The following is a 24,135-nucleotide window of genomic DNA, read 5'->3' as shown; positions in this document are numbered from 1 at the left end:
CTGAAACTATGCAAGCAATGTATAATAGGCGAGACTGGTTCAAAAATTTATTCCCAAGAGCAGCATAAATAATTCTATAGTTATCATATAAATAATAAGCTCTTTATTTATTTCTATAAAGCTTCGTTCACACTGTGGTTTCAAAGTCATAAAAAGAGGTCTGGCTGCTTAGCAATGATAACCTGTTACGACTGTTTGAAGTCATAACAGGTTATCGTTATTATCGTCACAATAAATAGGTTTAAAAATTCTGCCTAAAAGTTCCAACTTTTCACCTTTATGTCAAGTTGGTACAAGGTTTTGTTCGGATAGAAGATTTTTATATCACAAGAGGCATAACCATGAGACATAAAATGCGAGTTCCATCCACACCTGCAAGGATCTAAGCCATAGCCCAGGGGTTCTCAACCCTATGCCCGAGGGCCATGGCGCCTGCCAATCGTTTAACGTGTGCCCGCCGCGGTGCGATCACAATAAAAATGTTTCAGTTTTCAGTCAAATTATACGTGAAAGTTTGCTCATTCTTAATGAAATAAAAATTACGTCCAACATAGATACCAGCACAAAGCGAAATACGACCTCTCTTTCTCTCTCTCTCTCTCTTTTTTTTTTTTTTTTTTTTTTTGTGCATAACATAGCATGTATTATTAAGTATAAATAATACATGCTATGTTATGCACAAAAACATGTAATCCAACTGTAAATTCATCTTGAAAAAGTGTGTCCGCCGTCCAACAGAATGTGCTCTTAGGGGCGAAAAGGTTGGGGACCCCTGGTGCAAAGAATATGAAGGAAAATATATTACCATAGACATTCGAAATGAAAGCATAATTTAATATAGTATTAAATCAGAAATATTAATACAATAGTAACCATTTATTAAATACTTAAGTGCGAAAATGATTAATTGTAAATTAAACACTTTTTCTGTAAAATTAAAAAAATAAATAAATAAAATCCGTACGCAAAGTACATTGCAGAATACAGATTTTAAGTATAAAATAAGAGCAAAAGCTAATTCTCAAATGCAGATTTATGCTTCGTATCTCACTAACATTTCAAGTAGAAGGAATTTCGCCAACACCCTGTGCGTTTGCTTCAGTGCATACTGGCTTCGATTCGAAAGTCGCCTGAGGCTACTCGGGCTGGTTTGCATTATGTGTACGAGAGTTTGCCTTCTCCTCCTCTTCATATTCTTTGCCTGGTCTACCCAACGAGATAATATACTGTTATATGAAGTCGTTGGGTCTACCGAATGTCACTTCGTTTTGATTGGTCGGCTTTCACACCTAGCTGGCATAAAGTTGAAAAAAGCTTTACACCAAGCTGGCACAAAGAGCTTTTAGGTAAAATCCTTAAACCAGTTTTTGTGATGTAGCAACCAGATCTTGTTACAGCCGTATTAATAAAGTTAAATAAGTTTAATATTAGCACCTTGTGAACAAAGCTTAAAAACGCCATGTGAAAGAAGCTTAATATTTCACACTGTCAAATGATTTATACGTAACATTTAATGAAATTCGAAAAACATGACGCATCTCTTTGAAATAAACAACAAATTTATTATACATATATAGATATATATAAAATGCATTTATAAATGTATTTTTATATATACAAATATTTGGTATATATCACATCATATAAGATGCTAAGTTAAATGCTATAAAAAATTGCTGCACTAAATGCTTTTCTTCTTTTTTTATAAATAACATTTCTGAAACTTTTGGACTGAACTTTTGCAAACTATAGCTGCTATTTTAAAATAAATAATACATTAGAAAATATAAACTAATTACTATATTGCTTTTAAATCATATATAAAAATATTAAAAAATTTCATTTTTAGAAAAGTTGCACGTATATATATATATATATATATATATACAGTATAAATATTAAATTATTGAAATAATTCCGTTTTGAATTATTTTGCTTTATATATTTCATAACTAACCATAACAAGGCCTATAAATTTGAATTTTCTACTATAAATGAAAAGAAAGAAAAACTTAATCCAATCAATATCCTTTTTCAAAATACTTTTTACCATTTTTGATTTTTCCCCTTACATTGCTGATTTATTTTTCTGCAATAATAAATCGTTTTTTCCAGAGTAGGGTCTTTTACTTCAGTTTTTAAAGTTTAATCATGAACATCTGATATAGCATAATATATTTCGCTCCCTTTCACAGAATATTAAAAATTATTATAATCTTAATTAATTATACTAGATGCCAACAAAGTTCACTAGATTACAAATAAATGAAAAATAACTGAATGTTAATAGTTTACTTATTTATGAAGCATTAAACATTTGAGAAAGTAGTGATGAACTGAAGAACTTCTCAGTAAGTACTACGTTCAATAAATATGTATTGTAATTTCTTTCTACTTTTAATTGCATGAAGACAATAAGAAATTTGATGAAGCCAGTTAGTTTTCTTTAAATTTTTTGGCTTCTCCCCCCCCCCAAGTAAGAAAATAGTCCTAGTGTACTTTTCCATAACTAAATAATGAAATCCAATCTAATGAACTTTTCCTTACATACACAGAATACATATGCAAAACAACTATCTTTTAAATGCATTAATTACACTTTTATGCACTTCAATTTTTAATTGAATTAACTGAAAAAAAAAAGCTTATACGATTTTATATACTTTTCAGATGGATCATTTACATAAGAACATTAAAAATATCAATGCACTAGATGATTATTATTTTAAATTATTGTTGCTTATTATATTATCATACATAAAAAATATAAAAACGTATACATATCCCACAAAATAATACTATAATATGAAAAATAAAGGGGGGGGAGAAGCCAAGTTTTAGAGAAATATCAAGCTAATATAATAAATGTGAAATACAGAAGTTCTCTTCTGTAATTCTTAGAACAATTCTCACCATTATATAAATACATTAATATAATATAAAAGACACAGGCCTATGAAAGAAATATACATTCAATATTTTCATCTAAAACATATAAACAACTTGCAACAACTATTTTATAACAATGTTTCTAATGACTAGTAATATTTCTCTGACGTAAATATGTATTTTTCTAAGAGAATAATATTGCATTTGAATATATCACTTCTGCCCATTAACAGTATAAAAATTACATCTTACTGCAGCACTAAAATTATATTCTTAAAAATACAGATGTTTGTACAATACTGACTTTGGCATAATGTAACTTCAATCCTGTAAAAACACAAAAACTTTCCCATTAAAATCAACAAATATATTAAACACTTTTTAATCTAAATAAATGTTGAATATCATTAGATCAAAACATTATCTATAACAGATTTTTTTAAAACACTCACACTTTCTGTAACAAGGATAAATACATATTTACAAAACTTTAATAACATTATATAATAAGGGGAATATTTTATTATATTTTACAATAAATGTATACCATTCCATGGTTACAAGAAAGATACTATATGCTTTTACATATTTTACAGATATATTGAAATGCTGTAAAACTTGGATATTCAAAAATTTATTTAAAACACATTGATGCAACTTGAATCATTACTTATCATGTCAAGCAATTAAATCATAATTAAAATATACTTCTAATTATTTGAATCACTTATTTGTCTTCCTTGCCTAATATGATTAACAATAAATGAATTTATTTAAATATTTAAAAAAAATGTTTCATTAATGAAACAATATATACTTCATTGCTTATTACAGGAATTCATGCTATTTACATATAGATTATTAAACAACAACTGTGTGATTTTTAATTGAACAGAAATACAGTATATGTTGCTCAAATAAAAAAAACCTCACTGTTTATTTGCATAGCAATTAATAACAATAACAATAAATAAAAACGAGAACATTTCTTCAGTTTTAGTACATGCTTAAGTTAAAATTAAAATTTAATTTTATCTTACTTTGGTTAAAATAAAAATATGCTAAGGGTTAAGCAAATCAAAAATGATTTTATTTCATTTTGTCCAGTAAAAACTGCTGTGTTTCGTATTTTAAGGAGAAGGACTGGCATTGGATTATGATATTAAGTTAGTCTGGCTAGCTATGGATTAATATTTAGAGCACTACTGTATAATTCATTTGAAAGAATGAATACAAATGATTAATTTAAATAAGTTTCGAATAAAAAGCTGCTTATACGAAAATGATACTACAATAAATATGAAGTTTATGAATTTAATTTCTCCAATACAAAACATATTACTTGACCTATCAACCTTTCAAGAAAATACAGAAAACATTCAAAAATGTATTATATACAAGTATTATATCCAAAAACATAATTCCCATAGTGACAAGAAAATTAATTATGTTTCAGGAAAAATTTATGAAATATACAAAAACAAAAAAACTATATTAAAAAGATATCAACAAAATTAAGACACCATTAAATAAACTTGCAATATGAGCCTTCAAACTGCAGATTAACACATGAATGATTTTAGAAACCAATATCTTTGCTGCTCTGAAATATGCAAGACCAAAGATCATATTTCAATTTTAAATAATGAAAGATATTTGTTTATGTAATATGCAAATTGACCATAAACTGCAAATTATCAGACTTCTGAGAACTAGAATTTGCTAGATTTCTAATCTCCTTTTAAATCAAAATAATACCTTCTTTAAATAAAATATTCTTTATTAATAATTAAAGTTAAGCAATGGATGACATTATTATAGAATTTTATTACTATTATTATTTTTCTTTGCTAAGGAAAACTTTTTAACTGAAACTGGCTTACTTATCCAGTTATGAATAAGTAATATATCCAAAAATGTACTTATCCAGTTATGAATAAGTAAGGCTTAAATAAGCCTATCTAGGGCCCCAGTTATTATTCACGCACACTCAGGTTAAGCAAAACTTTTCTTGTTTTTTACGAATTCTTATTTTCTAGTGACTGAAACAATCCAAGTTTTACTGCATTCATGGAATTTTATACAATTCCGATGTGGAAGATAGATAGGCACTATGCAGCATATTTTTAAACATAGGAACTCTTTTTACAATGACTAAAAGTAGTCTCATGCTAATACTAAATTCAAATATGAGATCTAATGTAACATTTTTATCACAGCATGCAATTCACCAATTCATTTTGAATTAAAATTTATTATCAAATATTTATTAATACAAAATTTATAATAAAAATAAAATAATATTTTTGTAGTGGCTTTAGTTTTACCTACTTTGCTTATTTTTGGAGTTTTAGCAGTACAAATTTCAAATATTTTACGATGTTAGGACGGGCACTGAATTTTACTGCAAATGTGATGCAGAAAAACATATGAATAACAGCAAACATATAACCATATCAATATTATATACAAATATGGTGTCATATTTAAGCTTCCATCCAAATTTCACTAACATTACAGTGCTATTAACTATAGCATGATGTCATTCATACAGATTAAATAAGTGACGATTATCATGCATAACAAGGAACTTAATTACAAAAATAACTGATAAATATCAAGCAAAAATGTGTAGTACACTATACATATATAGCAATTATTGCTTAAATTAAATATTTAGCATCCAAGCTCAAGTGCAAAACTTATACTATTAAAATATATCTGAATATATACTGCTCAAGCACAAGCCAAACTTTTTCACAAACTTACCAAGACATCTAAAGAAATATTTAAACTTTTGTTTTTGAAGCAAGAAATATTAACTTTAATAAGGTTAAATTAAAAAAAAATGATTCTGGATCATTTTTCTTTAATAAAAAAACCCACTAGCATCAAGAGGTTAATAAGCACAATTCACTACATTTACAAGTTGACAGCACAACTATTTGAAAACCAGCATATATGATAGCCATCTTCAAGTACATTTTTCAAAAAGGTATTGATGCAATTTCTTTCATTACAAAAAATGTCTCTAAAAACAAATAATAAAAGAAACATTTAAAGGGAAGAAAAAAGTGTTTTTTGGGCTCACTGTTTTAACTTTATTTCATTAATTAATTTGGTAAAAACAGATCCATCAAACTGTTTTATAGTTTAAACATGATTTTAGCGTATTTGCATATATGAAAAATCCACACACACACACAAAAATGTGGTGGCAGAATGCAATCATCACAGTCATATCAATAAACTGGATATTCATAAACATGTAAAACTAAATTTAGTTTATTATCAGATTTAATAATAAGAATTCAAATATTTTTAATTAAATCTTTAGATTATATTAAAAGCAACAAATATGATAGTTATACTGATATGTCATTAAATACTTTGTATAAATTGCTATCTTATTTCAGAAAACTACTGATATTGATATAGAATGGAGCAACAATTTTCATTAGAAGACACACTTTCTTAACCACAGTGTATTACTAAGCTGTAATTATATCACTCTGTTATTGCAACAGACAGTAATTTCAAAAATACCAATGTTTAAATTGAGGTACCATTTAATAAAATATAATGATGTATAGCTGTCTGTGAAATGATATATTTGTGAAAGGGGGAAAAAAAGAATATAAACATGTGCAAATAAATGGCTGTAACTTTTATAAACCTGATCTTTTTTCTATCCTTCTCCACAAAAGCTATTTTTTTACATGTGGCCTATTAAATAAAAGCCCCAATACATATTTACACAACAGCAGGAGTTGTTGCTGTTCCTCAGTCCCAATTATTAAACTTCTAATAGAAAGGAAAGCAAATTCTGACGGAGTTTAAAATCTACTAGTTTAGATTCAGTATTCTTCAAGTAGCGATGAAGAACTGCTACAAATAAGATGTCACAGAAAGTTTTCAAATGCAGTAAAGTTGGCAAAAACAGTTGCCAGATTACTTTTGGCCTCATGATAATGAATGTTACAGATTACTCTTCTTTCCTATTTTCCAACTATATTTAAAAATTTATAATTTAATATGCTGTACACTGTTGATTAGATATGCTACCTTGAGAGCTATATATGAAATTGTCTTCATTTCAACAATTATGTACGACATAGAAGCATACGTTTGGTGCTTGGAGGAGCTTGTGCATCTTTGAATGAAACTGGATATTATCTGGACAGCCTTTCTATTGATGTTTACCTTCAGATAAGTGATATGGAGGAGGTAATATATAACTTCCAGAAAGGTAATATATAATATCCATGCAGGTATTATGCATATTAGCCAGTGTGCTCCCTCTCTCAGAACAAAATTTACTTTTCATGACAGAATTTTACTGAGAACAGGTAGACTGGAATTTAAGCTATATGACAGAAATATTAACTGTTGTGCTTTTCAAAGATTTTGCATTAATAAAATACACCCTGCATAGAGAAAAAAGTATTATACATTATAGAAATCCTCTCCAGGAAGGTGAATATGATGTCTATACTGATGGGTCCAGTGTAGAGGGAGAATATCGGTTTTGCAGTTTTTTTAACAGACTGTGACAGTATAAGTTAAATGAATATAATTCAGTCTTTTAAGCAGAGGGCATTGCTATTTGCTTTGTAAAGGATTAAAAGATTCCTGAAAATTGGAAGTACAATCAGTGCTTACAGGATGTCTCAAAAGATCGTTGCCAAACTTAACATACTGGTCTGTCATGACAAACAAGATTTACATAGGAACTTGTGTCCGAAAACGCAAATGGTGACAGCTACAGGGCAGTGTTTGCAGGCTTGTAGGAGAATGGGAAATGTAATCATTTCAGGTGAGGACGTTGCTGAAGAAAATGAATCGGTTTACCAACTCAGTTCTTTATGGATATTTTGTGGAAAAAGTGTTGCTGGACATGATGGTTAACATTTTAGCAGCTAACATGCCCAAACATCTGGTTTCAGCATGATGGAGCATCTGCACATTTTAGCACCACTGTGCAGGAATACCTTGTAGGACATGTCTCGATCATTGAATTGGCAAAGGTAGAGCAGTTGAATGGCCACTGTGATCCACCGACTTAAGTTCCCTGGGTTTATACCTGCCTGTGGGGATACATAAAGTCCATGGTGTACAAGGACAGGAACATCAGACATGGATCTCCTCGCCAGGATCAAGGAAGTGGCGGCACGTATCCGTGACACACCTGCCCATTTCTGAACGAGTCCATGAATCCATGCATCAATGTTGTGAAGCATAGCAAGTATTGTGGCAAATGGAAGGAATTTTTAACATCTTCCAGGATTTAATCAAGTTCTTTAATAAAAGTCATATTAACAAACCTTTCCGACATTCATTCTTCCCCTCTACACTTGCGAATATTGACCTCTAGCGGTCGCCGTTCGCATTTACGGATACACGTTTCTGCCTAAATCTTGTTTGATATGACAGACCAGCATGTTAAGTTTGGCAATGACTTTTGAGACCCCCCTGTATAATGACAGTTTTTCAACCTTACAAGAACTCTTCGGCCCGAACCAAATGATCTGATATTAGATATATAAGAACTTTATTCTGAATTCTTCGGAGAGGCATATAATTAATCTGAACTGGGTAAAACCACATGTGGGTTTTATTGGAAAAGAAAGGGTTGACATAGAGGTAAAAGAGACTATTGCACAAAATGACACTGAAATCATTGAGCTGAAGCGATCAAAGAGGGATGCTGTGACCATTATGAAGGATTATACTACAAATTATCAGACATGTCCAATAGAAGTAAAAACTACATGAGACTGGCAACAATAAAAAATAGATAAATACATAATGACAAGATTTGAATTAAATTTTATTGGTTCATAGTTATTATCCTGCTTACTTTAAAAGATTTAATCTTCAAAACTCTGACCTGCGTGGCAGTTCGAATGAAATTGGAGATGCTAACCACTTTGTAGAGATGTGTCAACTTTTAAAAGATACAAGGGAAGATTTTATCATTAACAAAATTTTTAACATGGAATGGATTTTATCAAATTTTGACAAACATTTTGAGATCCACAAACCACTTTAGGGTTTGTAATTAGTGTCTCCTAAAACAGAAAACATATTCTCCATTACAAATGCAAACTCTCAACTAAGAAATCCTACTCAATTTTTTTAGTTAGACACTGATTAGGTAAAAATGTGCAATTATAACTATTAGTGTAAGGAAAGAAAAAATTGTGCCTCTCTTTCTTTCAATGAAAAGATAATTATGTGATAGCACCCTTAGCAAAAGAAAGAAAAACATGCAAAGGTAGTAAAGTGACAGTAGAAGACATTCGTAAGTGATAAATGAGGCAGAAGGAAGATACATATACATAATTTCAAATGGTTTTTATGAATGGAACAGAAAATTTAAGAATAACACAGCAACTTTGGACTTATTTAGATTAGTTTCTTATTAACTACTGCACAGAACTCAGGATAACTAAATATTTTATATTGTTTCCCAGTACAGAATACCTTATTTTGGAACTTAAATCTGAAGAAATTCTTTTTTTAAAAAAAATTATTGCTAATTTATAGTTAGTTTTTTATTTGTCTTCATCAAGAGAAAAACTTTTTTGCACGTATATTATAAATAAATTATATAAATATATTTAAATTCAAGTATTATGTCATAAATCAAATTAAACATGAAAAAAGCCACATCTGGTACCTTTATAAGTAGAAAATTAAGCCTCTTACATTTCATACATACTGGTAAATAACATGCAATGCTAACATCAGCAATTTAACTTCTTGCTCTAAAAATATTAAACACAAAATAACTTAACATATTTTATTTCAAACTTTGGCTTTAGCATTTTTTTAAAGCTTTTTAAAATTTTTTAAATATGACATATTAGCACATAATTTCAATACTTAAACTGTCAGGACGGAATGTTCTGAACACTGATCAACACCATCACCTTGAAGCCTATTTGCCAATGATTCCAACTCCCTCAAGCCATGCTTCGAAAGCTCAAATTTATGAGCTACTAGTTTTCTATAGAAATGAACAGCAAATATTAATAACAAAATTACAACAGGAAATAAAACAATAGTTGTGGCCCAGGCAGCTGTGAAACTGTATTCAAAGAATTTAACCCAACATAAAATAGCTATCTCAAAAAGAAACAGGAGTATTCCAAACACAGTTGAGAATGCCCATGCGGTTTCAATATAATAGTGCAGCTTTTCATGCGGTGATTCTGATATAGAGCAGGGAGTACTAGTAACAGCTTCGATGTGAGGAAGAATGCAAGTTGATATTAAAAGAGCAAGCATATGCACAGCTACCAGAAGCGTAGTACATATACAGAAAGTGATTAACAACCCTTCAGGAATATCCTTGCTGAGCTGAATTTCAACCATTGCAACCTGAAATAAGTTAAAAAGTACATTAAAACACTTTTTATAAAACAAATCAAACATGATTCATATATTTATATTATTCAAATAATTATGTGTATTTATTTACATATTTAATCATGTAGGATTAAATATAAATATCTGTCTATGTTAAGTAACAGACTTTTACACATAGTATAGTACACACATTTCGTTAATTACATACAAAAAATAATAACTCACTTTTGCAATTTTAGAAACTTCATAACACAGAAACAAATATCTTTGCTAATAATAATGTCAATAAAATGTATTTTAAAAAATCACTACAAACATATATTTAATAAGGATTTTATTTCAATTCGTATCAATAATTAGAATGAAATTAAAATATCTAAACATAGTAGAATCCTACTAATCCCAGTCTTTCGACATTCGATATAATTCAATGATAACTTTTTTTTAAAAATGATTGATGATTTCTGCTGGTGAAGCAAAACACATTACCTTTAAAATAATGTGTTAGTCTATTAATGGCAATTGCAATAATTTGTAACATTGCCTATATGGTGGTAACATCGTACCGAACTGCTAGCGTTCAGTGACTTTACCGCTCAGCCGCTGCTGGGCCTAACAGAAATAGAGTGACCATTTTACTTAATATGTAACCAGTCTCTTCCAATAAAATTTGCTTATTAGGCTAGAACTTTACAAATGCATTCAGGAAAATGGACACCAAAAATTTCCCTATTACCATGTACGCAGCGTATTCGGAAACTAAGTACTGTTTCATTCTAGCGCTGTCGCAGCTCTGTGGTAGGCGTCCCACGCATGCGCACTAGTCTTTCTTGTTCACTGACTTTCAATTGTCGCCATTTTGGTTGCTCTATGTTGTGTTTTCAGTTTGTTGTGCACATTCAAAATGTTTAAGACAATTAGTTCTCCCGCTGACTGTGAGATCCGTGCCATGATTAAATTTTTGAACGTGAGGAATGTTAAACCGGCCGAAATTTATCGTCAAGTAACAGAAGTTTACGGTGAATACACGATAAGTGATGGAATGGTGAGAAAATGGGTAAGAATGTTTAATGCAGGTTGAACAAATGTCCACGCCGAGCCTCGGAGTGGTCGGCCTTCTGTTGTCACCGATGATTTGGTAAGGAAAGTTGATGAAGAAATTCATGAGAACAGACGCTTCACAATGACAACTCTTTCAGAGGCATTTTCATAAATTTCACGTACTCTTTTGTTCGAAATTGTGTCTGACCACTTGAATTATCGCAAACTGTGTTCCCGATGGGTTCCAAAAATGCTCACTGATGTTCACAAAACAAAGCGTCTTGGTAGTGCCCTGACATTTCTCACGCGGTACAGTGATGAGGGAGAAAACTTTTTAAACCAAATTGTGACAGGTGATGAAACTTGGGTGTGTCATTTCACACCAGAATCGAAACAACAATCGATGGAGTGGAGACACACTCATTCTCCGAAAAAACAAAAGTTCAAAGTGACAATGTCATCACAAAAAATCATGTGGACTGTCTTCTGGGATAGGAAAGGCATTTTGCTTACTGAATTTCTTCCCAGAGGTGAAACCATTAATGCGGCACGATATTGTGAGACTTTAACAAAACTAAGGCGTGCCATTCAAAACAAATGAAGAGGAATGCTCAGTAAAGGAATTGTGTTGCTCTATGACAATGCTCGGCCCCATACTGCTGGTGTCATTCAATCGTTAATTCGACAGTTTCATTGGGAGCAGTTCGATCACAGGCCATACAGCCCTGACTTGGCGCCGTCCGACTATCACTTGTTCCTGCACATGAAGCATGAGCTTGGTGGTAAGCGCTTTGGATCTGACGATGACACGGAAAATGCTGTGGAGTCGTGGTTATCGAAATTGGCGGGAAGTTTCTTTGACGATGGTATACAAAAACTGGTAACCCGCTATGACAAGTGTTTGATCATTGGCGGAAACTATGTTGAAAAATAGTTAAGACATGTATTTTCACGTAAAAAAAAAAAATTGGATTCGAAAAAATTGTTTTACTATTTTTTTTTTTTTTTCAAAACGGTACTCGGTACTTAGTTTCCGAATACGCCTCGTAGCTACGACAGAAACGAGAAAGAAGCAATGAAAGAGAAAAAAAAAAGTTAAAGTTAATGAAAACTGGCATGAAAATGAATGAAATGAAATAAAAATTTATACATTTTTAACACATTTTGAGAAAGTTACATTTTATGAGAAAAACCTGAAACAATATAACATATTATATTGAAAATTACACAGCACGACTTTCAAAACAGAGTATATAATATTATCTAGTTAAATCTAGCTTTGATAGATGGCACCGCATTACGGTGACTTTTCAGGATGTCTCGCTTTGCTCCACCTTGCTTGGTGCTTCTCCTTTTGCAGATTCCTCCGATTTCTCTTTGGAGATTTTCCAAGGTCCGGAATTTCATATCAGCAACGTTTTCGATATATGAAGAGTGAAAAATGTAGTTTTTGAGAACAGAATTCAGTAATGAATGAAATAAAACCTTAAAGAATATTTTACTTCTAAATTAAACATAATGCACCAGTTTAGTGCTATAAACATTAACCTAAGTATTTTAAGAGAGAGGCGTGGTCAATAAAATGTTATAGAATTTTTATCTCAAGTATGGTGGTTGCCCATTATAGAGGTCAATAATTTATAACCTTTGTTTGTCTTGATGCACTTTTTTTAATTGTTTCTAATAACAAAATAATATATATTTCAAAACTAACCCTTCACCACCATATGTTTTTATAAAAAGTATAATTCAAGAATAACAATAATTTTTATTGCATTATTTAGATTTTTCATGACAGGGAAAGAAAATTTTATTTGTGGGAGGAGCGAAACGATTTTGTAAGGAAAAGAATGTAACATAATGTATTGAGTAAAATAGTAGTGAAACATAAAGGTATTAGAAATTTGAAAGCATTTGGAAGAGCGAGATTGGAAAATTAATATCGTTAAGTAAACAAGAAAAATTATTAATGATGTGAAAGTGTTCAAAAGAACCCAGTTGATTTAATGAAGAAGCTTTACAGATAATTTTTGAAGATTCCAAATGTAATTAAGTGACCACCGTACTTAGCTAAAAAAATTCTTTTTTCCTTTTGAAATTTAATTCATATTCCCTGACGAGAAATTTCAAGGCTTTTTTAGTTTGGCCAATATACACCAAACAGCACGATATATATCAAACAATGCTAAATTAACACAATAATTAAAAGCACATATGAGATTCATAAGAATCGAAAAATGAAAGAAATCGAAAAATGAAAAGAATCGAAAAATGAATTTTACTGATAGGTGAAGAAATAACTTTATTATTGAAAATATGGAGAAGTCGAGAAATTTTGTAATTGATAGTAAGTTTAAATAATTATTAGGTATGAGCCAGTTAAACGTCACTGCCAGCTTAGTATCCTGTTGACTAAATGTCTTGACAGTTAAGTGTCCCATAGCTAAATGTCCTGTCGGCTAAGTATCCTTGTCGTCTAAATGTCCTGTTGGCTAACTGTTCGTGTCGGCTAAATGTCCTGTTGGCTAACTGTCCGTGTCGGCTAAATGTCCTGTTGGCTAACTGTCCATGTCGGCTAAATGACCTGTGGGCTAAGTGTCCTTGTCGGCTAAATGACCTGTCAGCTAAGTGTCCGTGTCGGCTAAATGTCTGTGTTGGCTAAGTGTCCGTGTCGGCTAAATGTCTGTGTTGGCTAAGTGTCCGTGTCGGCTAACTGGTGTCGGTTAAGTGTCCCGTCGGCTAACTGGTGTCGGTTAAGTGTCCCGGACCAGGTAACAGTGTAGGCACACATTAATTACAGTCAAGAGTCTTTAATCCGGACTCGTCGGGACTTCGGCAATTCCAGATTATCGGTTTTTCTGGATTATAGATCATCAGTTTAAATCTGGTAAGATGACATGCAGAAATTATAAAATTAAAAATATGAAACCATAATTTATGAAATAAAGAGCAATTATGATCTAAAGGGTATTTATTTGTTTACTTTATTAAACATTTCTTTCAATGCGCGTATACATAAAGCAGACGTTACGCATTGTCGAAATTAGAAAATTGCAACCAGAAAATTATTTGATGTGTATTCGTGATATTTATAATGACGAGGAATTTGATTTAAATCATATCAAAGATGGAGTACAACGAGATGAAATACTACATTTAGTAAGGAATTATAAGCCGAATAAAATAAAAACATCTGCCCTGAAGATAAGGATAGTGCTGACAGATCAACTTCCAGTTCATTGTGTGCTGCGATGTCCCCCCCCCCTCTGCAGATCAGCGTGAAATTGATAAACAGATTTCGGAATGGTTAGAGAAACAAATTACCTCTCTGTCACTCTGTTCATGCCTTTATTCATTTTTTGCAGCAATTACACTTTTTGTTTGATGGACATTAAAATATGCTTTCGTTTTGTAGATCCTACGGCAGCTCCAGAATTCTAAATTCTTTTTGACATAATCGAAAGTTAAAGCTTACTTTTATAAAATTGCTCTGACAGTCTGCAAAAAATAATAAGCTGCATCCAATTAGAAGATTAAGGAACAACGCAATCTGCAACATTAACTGAAATAGATAATTTTAGCTTAGCTTATACCGTCCGTTATACATTAAACGCGCATGCGTAAACGTATTATGCGCATGCGTAAACGCATATGTGCATGCGTAAAGGTAGTATGCGTCTACGCATGCGTAGAAAGTTTGTAGCTTTGAGTTCCGGATTAAAGACTTTTGACTGTACTGTAATCTTACAATTACAGTACATATTTATGTGTATGAATGCATGCACATGTTTTCCTGTTCTATTTGGAGATTTGTTATGGTATTTTATTTTTGTAACTTTCCCTTTGTGACAATAATTCTCAGAAATGATTTTGGTGGGATGGTTTATGCTTTTCGTGGAAATTTCTATCTACTTCATCTCTCCTCTCAATAACAAAGGGGCTTAAAGACAATCAGGTAGCTGCTGTAAATGACCACTCATATTTCTTTCTGTGTTTAACCATTAGAGGCTTGTCTAAAGATTTATGGTTGTATTTTAATGTAAGCTAAACTATAATTTCATTTTCGGTACAATTTCTTAGTTTACATTCAGGCTTATAAGTGTTCTGTTGTCTGTGCAAATAAAAATGATGACCGGGAAGTAATGAAAACAAAATTGTGATGACAACGAAAATGGTTGCCTCAAAGATACTTGGCAAAGAACACAGTATTCATGAAATTTTCATGGGTTTAGGTATTGAATGAACTACTATAATAGGCTGGAAAAAGAAAAGATGTGAAACTGAGTTTTGGGGTGTGAAGAAAAGGAAAAGTATGAGAAGACAGTAAGATGCTTTATTTGTGGCTTGAGCAGCAAATGGGGTAAAAAGAAACACCTCTTTCAGCTACCATTTCTTGAGAGGAAAACCTTAAATTCTATGAGAAATTTCAAGAAGAGCCTGATTTACTGCTAGTGTTGGCTGGCTTGATAACTTTAATAAGCACTACGGCATCAGACTTAGTATCAAAAGTTTGTGACACAGAAAACTATCTGCTTACTTATAATATGGTACTTTCTGATTATTCACACTCCTCTGAAAAGTAGTTAGGTGCTGTATCACCAAAATAAGCCACCAATGCTATTGCCAAAATGTAAGTGGCAAACCATGTACATGCACACAGCAGATAAACAGCGATTTTCACCTTCAAATTTCACAATCATTAGTGTTTGCTTCTGTTCAATTACGTGTATTTTTATCTAGTGAGAAATCATAATGTGATTATGAAGTTTCCTGCCTGACAAAAAACAAAGCATTGTATTTTTATCTAGTGAGAAATCATAATGTGATTATGAAGTTTCCTGCCTGACAAAAAACAAAGCATTGTATTTCTTCAGAAATAAGGCATTTCATTCAACAGTACAGAATGTAAAAATTCACATTTCTTCATAAATGATTAAATTTTATGGATCAAAATAAACTTAGATCCATAAAATTTAATCATTTTATTTTATTTTTTTTTAAGTCAAAAACACTTTGCTGCACACATGGGAGAAAAAGACTGTATGCAGCACAAAATCTGTACATTTCCTTGATGACTTTTGAAATGTAAGCAGATCATTGAGTCAGAGCTTAATTTCTAAAACCAGAAGTGCCGGGAACCCAGTGGCTTAAAGCCATCATGAAGAAGAGAAAAAATAAAAAATCTGAAAAGTTTCAGATTTTAAATTATGTCTAATGGTGTTTTTTTAATGTCTTTGTTACCTTTATTTATTAAATATCATGTTCTTCGTACTTAAACCATAAAATTTAGTTCAACAGCAATGCCGCAAAATAATTTTAAAATGAGCATATTTTTAGAATTTCCGCATGCTGGAGATAAAAAGTTTCTTTTTTTCTCCGTAGAGTGTTGCAATTGCTCGCTTTTAAATCGTTGAGTTTGTTAATAAAAATTCGTTAAAGTTTTACAAATTATGAGATCGATAATAAAACAAATTTCGGCTTTCAAACTGAATATAGGCAACTGCTTTTCAGCAGTTGCCCATATTCGCAGTAGGTTTACGTCTTTCAAAAGTGGATGGCTCCAGGTACTGTTGTTTTATCACAATTCGAGAAACATACATATATTTATGCAGATTCTTCATTATTTAATTTCTTCAAATATAATACAGGGCGATAGTATTTGGTGGCAATGATTTGAAAAGCGATACAGCTTTTCAAATTTTGAACATTTACAGGGTTCCGACGGAAAATCACAAAACAAAAACAATAGCCCTTCAGGGAAAAGCTCCTTTGGACTAAAAGTAACTAATAAAATAATAAAATGTATAATAACTAAAATAATTAAATAAATAAATTAAAATTAAAATGGAATAAAATATAAATAAAAATTTAGTAAATTTATTTCTCGTGACAAATAGTTAAATAAAAGAAATAAAATATCAAAACTTGTCCTATTTTGGGGTTCCGGCTGGACTTAAAAGTTTCAGAAGAGCTAGTTCAGCCGGCCTCCAGTTGAATTTAAGTTCCTGAATATAGGGTATAATGTACTTTCAAGAGACGAGAGAAACAAAAACAATTTTTTTTCCAACACACTAATGAAAAAAAGTAAAACCATTAAAGCATCACTAATGAGAATAGAAAGGATACTAGAATCAATATGAGAGTATGGAAAGAAATTTTAATGGAGAACTGAAGCTTCGAAAACAGAGTTTTTAAAGCCAAGGATTTCTGACCCCGATGCCCTGCCAATATCATTCTAGCTCTTAAGCAGCATTTGACTGGGCAAAGAAATTTCCCTCGAATCCGATCCAATAACAACATGAGAACAAAAGTTAGGTTTTTTTGCACAACTGATAATTTTGCCCCATACTGGGTTATTTAGTTAAAGCCTGCAGGAGCTCTTATGTGAGAAGTCACTAGCACTGAACATGCAAGACTAAGGTAATCATGTTCAATACTTTCAGAAACAAAACATTTTACCTGCTCATAAATTCATTGCACTACCTGGAGAATAAGGACATGTGGATGGAGGCTTTTCTTTCCTTAAAAGTCTTAGTTTCCGTCAAAGTGTTTGTTCATGATAGAAAGACATGCATGCATTTGGAAGTTATAATCAATTTTTAAAGCATATTTTTAATAATATTTTTAAAACAAATTTGTTTAATTGCTAAAAACTGTGTGTTAGTTACATAAAAGAAGCATCAGTACCCTTTTATTTAGGGTTCCGGAGCACTCCGGCTACAATCACGATTTACCTCAGAAACTGAGAAGTACTGGAGCCATGCTCCGGTGCAATTTAAGTTCTGCATTGAATGTACAAGACAGCAGCATAAAAAGAAATTAGGATTTATTCACAAAGGTTCTGTTAGGGATGCTTCTAGCTTTTTTAATTTTATTAATTTATTGCTTTTTTACAGAATTTATTAATTTATTGCCATTTTCAAAATGGCTGTTGCTTTTCATAAATCAGGAAAATTTCTACAGATTAACTGGAAAAGAGGGTCTAGCTGCAGATCAAATTTAGGTATTTACAGATTATCCCCCTGACCATGAAACTGTTACCAAGCATGGATAAGAATAATCTAAGCACACATAACATCAACTGCTTTTATTAAATCTAACTCTAATTCACTCTCGCTAAGCCATATTTGCTTTTAGGAACAAGGATACAAATTAACGTAACATAATCAAAATATTTTTTTCTTGCATTTTGAAATAATTATTAAAATTTGTGACTAGCCTTCTACTGAACAGCAAGCAATGGTTATTTTCAAGGGTTTGAGACCCTGACATCAAAAACAGAGTGTATTAATGGGCAGGAAATGATCAGCTGAATATGGCAAATGAAATAGTAGCAAAGTGAAAGAGCATCCAGTAAAATATAAAGTATTTATGTATGTAAAATATGAAGGGGGCCCAAAATATTAAAAATCAATGGATAGAGTAGACTTGTATTATGGCAAAGCTGCTGTTTGATTTATCGCCAAGTTGTTGTTTCATTTATGGTAGCCTGAGTAGTTGAATGTTATGGAAACCCTATTGTGACGTAATCGGGTGCATGGTTCTGGGAAATTTTGAATCATGGGATGTTTTGTAAGCGTTTTTGTAGTGTGTGTTAAAACCGTTTAGAATTAGATGGATTTGAATGGATTTGTAGGAAGAAAGGTTCAGATGGTCACTATGTGAAGCATTCGATCAGAAAGAGTACCTGGTTTGAAAAAAGTCATTTGAGTATGATTGATATTTTGATTTTTACGTGGCTCTGGGTGTACGAAGCGAACTCGAAAATCATGGTAAGTGAATATTTGCTTTTGGTAGTGCTTAAATGTATAACATGTTTTTCCTTTTTTATGTTATTTTATTGTTTGGTTTAAAATGCATTTTATTGAGATTATGTATTTTTTGTTTGCCTATATTGTAGACTTTGGTGCTCCTTTGACTTTTTAAGTGAAAATATATTGATGTGTACATAGACAAAGTAAAGGGAGTGTGCAATGCCAGTTTGTGCACTTCTGGGATTTTTTTTTAAGTGAAAATAGGTCGATATGTACATGGATAAAGTTAAAAGAGTGCGCAATGCAATTTTTGTGCAATTTGGGGATTTTTGTTAAAGTGAAAATAGGTCGACGTGTACACAGATAAAGTCAAAAGAGTGCGCAATGCTATTTTTGTGCGATTTGGAGGGTTTTTTTTTAAGTGAAAATAAGCCGAGGCAAAAATCGCCGCTTCGCAAACCAAAATAACAAGTCAAAGCATTGCACAAAATCGGTATCCATGTACCGCCAAAAATCGCCAAGGGGTACCCTAAACTATACTTTTACCCACAAAACCAAAATTAGAAGTCAAAGAATTGAACAAACTCTGTGTCCATGTACACGTTGATCTATTTTCACTTAAAAAAATTCAGGAAGCTAAAACAAAGTTCAAATTATCACGGTAACCAGAAATGGAATTTCATTGCCAAAACTGAACAAAATTTTTCACTAATCGAAGGGGCACCCAATTCTACATTAGAGCAGTTTTGTGTAGTGGCCATCTTGAAATTGCGTCTTCCTGTCGCCGATCTTGCCGTCAAAAAAGAATCTCCAAAAAAACAAGGGGCACCCAATTGTAAACTTTTACCTTTTCTCTCTCCTAACATGACTTTGTTATGTCATCCAACAAACCAGGGCATTTAGGAAGTATTGAAAAAAAGATAATGCTGACTTAAAACCAAGGCTGATTTGGCGGGTAGGTGGCTGAAATATCTAACAAACATTACAAAATGATGCACAATATTTTTTACAGCAATTTCTCAAATGCTAAGAATGCAAAAGCACGAATCTCTTATAATCGATTAATATAATACTTGATAAACATTAAGTTGAAACTTCACTTAAAAGGTAAGAGAATAATTCTTATGTATAATATATATTACACAAAACGAAATTTATACACATGCATGGTAGAGTAAAATTTACTTATTCAGACTAATCATGGAAGGGTGATTTGGGATACAGAATTAAAAAAAATATTGAACTACTGTTTTCTAATATTTTGCTTTAAATTGCATTACTTACCATAGCAAAACCGGAAAGAAGTGCAGACGTTCTGCTAGAAGCTTTCAGTTTTGCTCGACTTAGATGCAATCTCCTCCATGATAAATTCGTATGAGTTTCTGATTCTGTCATGCCGATAGACGTTCATTTCAAACAAAATGACCTAATACATTTCATTGAGAAGTATAAGGTAACAGCTTCAAGAATTTTTAATAGAAAATTAATAGATTCGCTCTGCTGTTTACACACACAAAACCAAACACAGCAAAACTGTTGCCAATTTTTAAAAGTGAACACAAGATAGAGAATTATTATTATTTTAAAGGCCAAATAATAGTTTTCAATTTGTGAAATATTTAATTTTCAAATTAATTTTTAAAATTTACCTAACTGCCCTTTTGTGATCAACTTACAGTGTATTAGAATTGGATGGAATTTAAACTTAGAACAATAAAGCCCTCAGATTTTTCTATTAACATGACCAAAGAAGTATCGGTAATGATACCATAAAATGTAAGATTTTCATGTTAATGACTAAAGCTCCTATATACTAAGAGCCTACAGTCTAGAGGAGCCTTATTAATGACCAATATTTATTACATTCACCTTCAATGGAATGAATACACTAATGTGGTCAACAAGTGTATATTTTAGGAGCTCCCATGTGACTAATGCACTTAGACTAACGTAGGTCGCCACAGACCAGATATTCCTGTGTTTCTGACCAGATACTCCTGTGTTTGTACCACTCGAAGATCATTATCATCGTCTAGTAATTAACTTAAAGTCTTCACTGTTAATTTCTTAGCACATGGTTTTGCCTAAGAATACGGTATCATAAATAACAAAAACCTCCTCTTAAGTGTCAAAGCACTCCAAATCTTTGCCTAATCTGCCCATAATTTCCTTTCGGTTGAATTCTTCATAATGTAAGTCATTAACTGGTAGACTGTGGTGTTAAGTAGCAGAACATATTAGAATGATACTTCCAGAAGCCGGTGAATGTTAATTATGGGGCAGAGATTATCTCGAAACACATTTGAAAATCTTTAGTTACCGACCTGTGAGTTCGCAATCTCAGACTCTGTCCTCCATTTTAAACGTTTTTTGTTCAGTTAACGTGTTCGTGAACCGAATTGTTCTTGAAATGAGACGATTGTGATGCGAGGTTTCATTCAGTTAGGCCAGGACTCAAAACTCGTCATCAGGCTCAAAGCATGGCGGTTTCTCGTGAATTTCCTCATGTATGAGGGGAATACTAGCCAGTTTCTCTCATAATGTCTCCTACGTAGGCTTTAGTTTTCTTAGGCAGATGATCGTGGTATGCTTTGCCGTATTTAAATACCTAACCTAATTAATTAGTAAAAATTCACGAAGCGCAGTATCACGAAGACTGAAGACATTACTTAAATTTCTGACTGACTGTAGCGTGGTCGTTTTTGCTTCATCTTTCTTTGTGCTTTTCCTGTATAAAAATTGTAGCTCCATGTTTCATCACTTGTCATAATGCCTTGATGATCATGAACGAGGTCAGCTTGCATTTGAGTTAAGCACCATAGTGGGCGCAAAAGGGCAAGCTCGCATTACAGATTCATGACTCACAGACATCACGCGTATTTTGGAAGAAAGAATTGCTTAATCTCGCACCTGCCGACTAACATTGGAAAAGTATCTTCTGAGCCATTTTAACTCGTTGCTGTTTTGGGAAAATATTCAGACTTTTTTTAAACATTTCGAAAAACGATTATAAAATTGTTTGACAGGAATGTTACAGGAACTTGTTGAGTAACATCCCTAATTTTTAATGACGGTAATTAAAGTCCCAAATTCTGACTTGATGGACGTGTTTCGCATTAGTTGAAGTGGACAGTCTACGGGAGCTGAATCTATCTTTATCTCATTTTCTGCCTTCTTTAAACATCTAATATCACTCCTCTTTTTTTTTTTTTTTTTTGGATGATTTATTGTCCTCGAAAGCTTCTTGGAGTATTTTAAACGTTTTTGTTGCACAAACTCTATCCGGAAACCAAATTTAATGCATGTCCCTTCCTCATTTCTCCATTTGCCACTCTTAAAAATCACCAAAGTAAAACTTGTTTTCTTATTAAGAACGAATTTGTTTGCAAACGATTATGAAACTCGGATTGTTGTTAGATGTCAGTGAAAAGCTTAACAACTTCTGGGAGAACTTCACAAGTCATTTCTTGCTTGAGCATATTTTAAATGAATCATTACCAATATTTTTTATAATAATAGTAAATGTGCTTAATCTTCTAATTTTCTTCACCAATAGAATAATATATGTAATTCTCTCATTTTTGTCTTAAAAAATACATTTCTTTAGACAAAAAATATATATTTCTCCCATTTAAAAAATTCATTTCCTCAATTTTACTATTCACAGCTGGCTTTAAATGTAAACGAACGTTTTTTTTTCGCTTTAACTGATGTTAAATTTCAATTGGGCATGTGCTGTTGTATCATAAATTATAATACGACGTTTAGCTTAAGAGAGCTTCTCCTGACGCATGCGCCGTTCGCGTTTATCCGCGCGGTGATGAATGATGACGTAACTGTTTATTACGTATGTATGTATATGTATACCATTCTTACTTCTTAGCCTTTTTTGCTCTGCTGTACGCAACTATGTTTAAGTTAATCTCTGTCATTAAAAATGTTCATTGATATTACAATCTATTTAGGCTTATTTATTTCTTCAATGGTTATGGGCCCAGGAACGTTTCAACTGTGCCAAATTAGCAAAATACTTATTTTAAAATGAACATTTTGAAGTTTTCGAGCATTGAACTCTTAAGCCTAATTCAGTGCAAGAACTGTTACGTCTAATCAACGGTAAGAACTGATCAGCGTTCAGTTAAGCCTATTTTTATAGCGCTCAATCTTGTTTTTTGGCTGTGAGAGACTGTATTACATTATGTCGCATTTGACTACTATAGAAAAGCTCGGAAAAGATAATTTTGACAGTTGGAAATTACAAATAGAAGCAGTATTGATTAAAAACGACCATTGGGATTATGTAACCGGTAAAGTGCTAAAACCTGCTGAAGGAACCGAAGACGAAAAGAAATGGCTCCAAGCTGATCAAAAAGCTCGCGCAGATATAATTCTTGCTATTAATCCTAGTGAACTGTGTCATATAAAGCATTGTGTGACATCAAATGCTGTGAGGAATAAACTCAAAGCCGTATATGAATCGAAAGGACCTGCGAAGAAGGCTACATTATTAAAACAGCTTTTATTTAGAAAAATGGTGGAAAGCGAAATGATGTCTGAACATTTGAATAATTTCTTCGAAATAGTTGATAAGCTTAAACAAATGGAAATTGACATAGCTGATGATTTATTATCGATTCTTCTGCTCTATAGTATTCCAGAAAATTTTGAAAATTTTAGATGCGCCATCGAATCAAGAGATCAGTTACCTAGTCCCGAATCTTTGAAAATCAAAATGTTAGAAGAATGGGAAGCAAGAAAAGGGAAAACATCTCAAGATTCACAGAATGTATACTATACTGATTATAAAAGAAGAAATCAAGAACAGAAGAAAAATGAAAAATGGAAGGTAAATTCAAACAAAAATTTTCCAGCTGAAAGAAATTTTCGAAACTTGAAGTGTAATTACTGTTCGAAAATTGGGCACAAGGCATCTGAATGCAGAAAGAAAATAGCTGATAGAAAATATGCACAATCAAATAAGGGAAATCAAGGTTCTATGATGGCTTCTAATTATGAAGAGCAGATTAGTTTAGCAGTAAACAATGCTTATCAGAAGACCTCCTCATGGTGCTTAGAC

The 24,135-nt window shown here is 31.9% G+C and overlaps 1 protein-coding gene across 1 annotated transcript; it reads right to left on the bottom strand.

Moving 5' to 3' along the window:
- Window positions 1–1,541: 1,541 nt before the first annotated feature.
- On the bottom strand, window positions 1,542–20,586 carry LOC118184415 (calcium release-activated calcium channel protein 1-like). Its single transcript, XM_035354079.2, has 2 exons — window positions 20,343–20,586; window positions 1,542–10,275 (listed from the first exon to the last, which is right to left on the bottom strand). The coding sequence occupies exons 1-2, from the start codon at window positions 20,451–20,453 to the stop codon at window positions 9,778–9,780; spliced, it is 609 nt and encodes a 202-aa protein (XP_035209970.1). The 5' UTR covers window positions 20,454–20,586; the 3' UTR covers window positions 1,542–9,777.
- Window positions 20,587–24,135: the final 3,549 nt, after the last annotated feature.

The sequence above is a fragment of the Stegodyphus dumicola genome, chromosome 8, assembly GCF_044657685.1.
Source record: "Stegodyphus dumicola isolate Sdum_Otavi_A_Nest chromosome 8, ASM4465768v1".
NCBI lineage: Eukaryota > Metazoa > Arthropoda > Arachnida > Araneae > Eresidae > Stegodyphus > Stegodyphus dumicola.
Note: the sequence above shows the minus strand (reverse complement) of the source record. Positions and strands in the feature narration are given on the sequence as shown.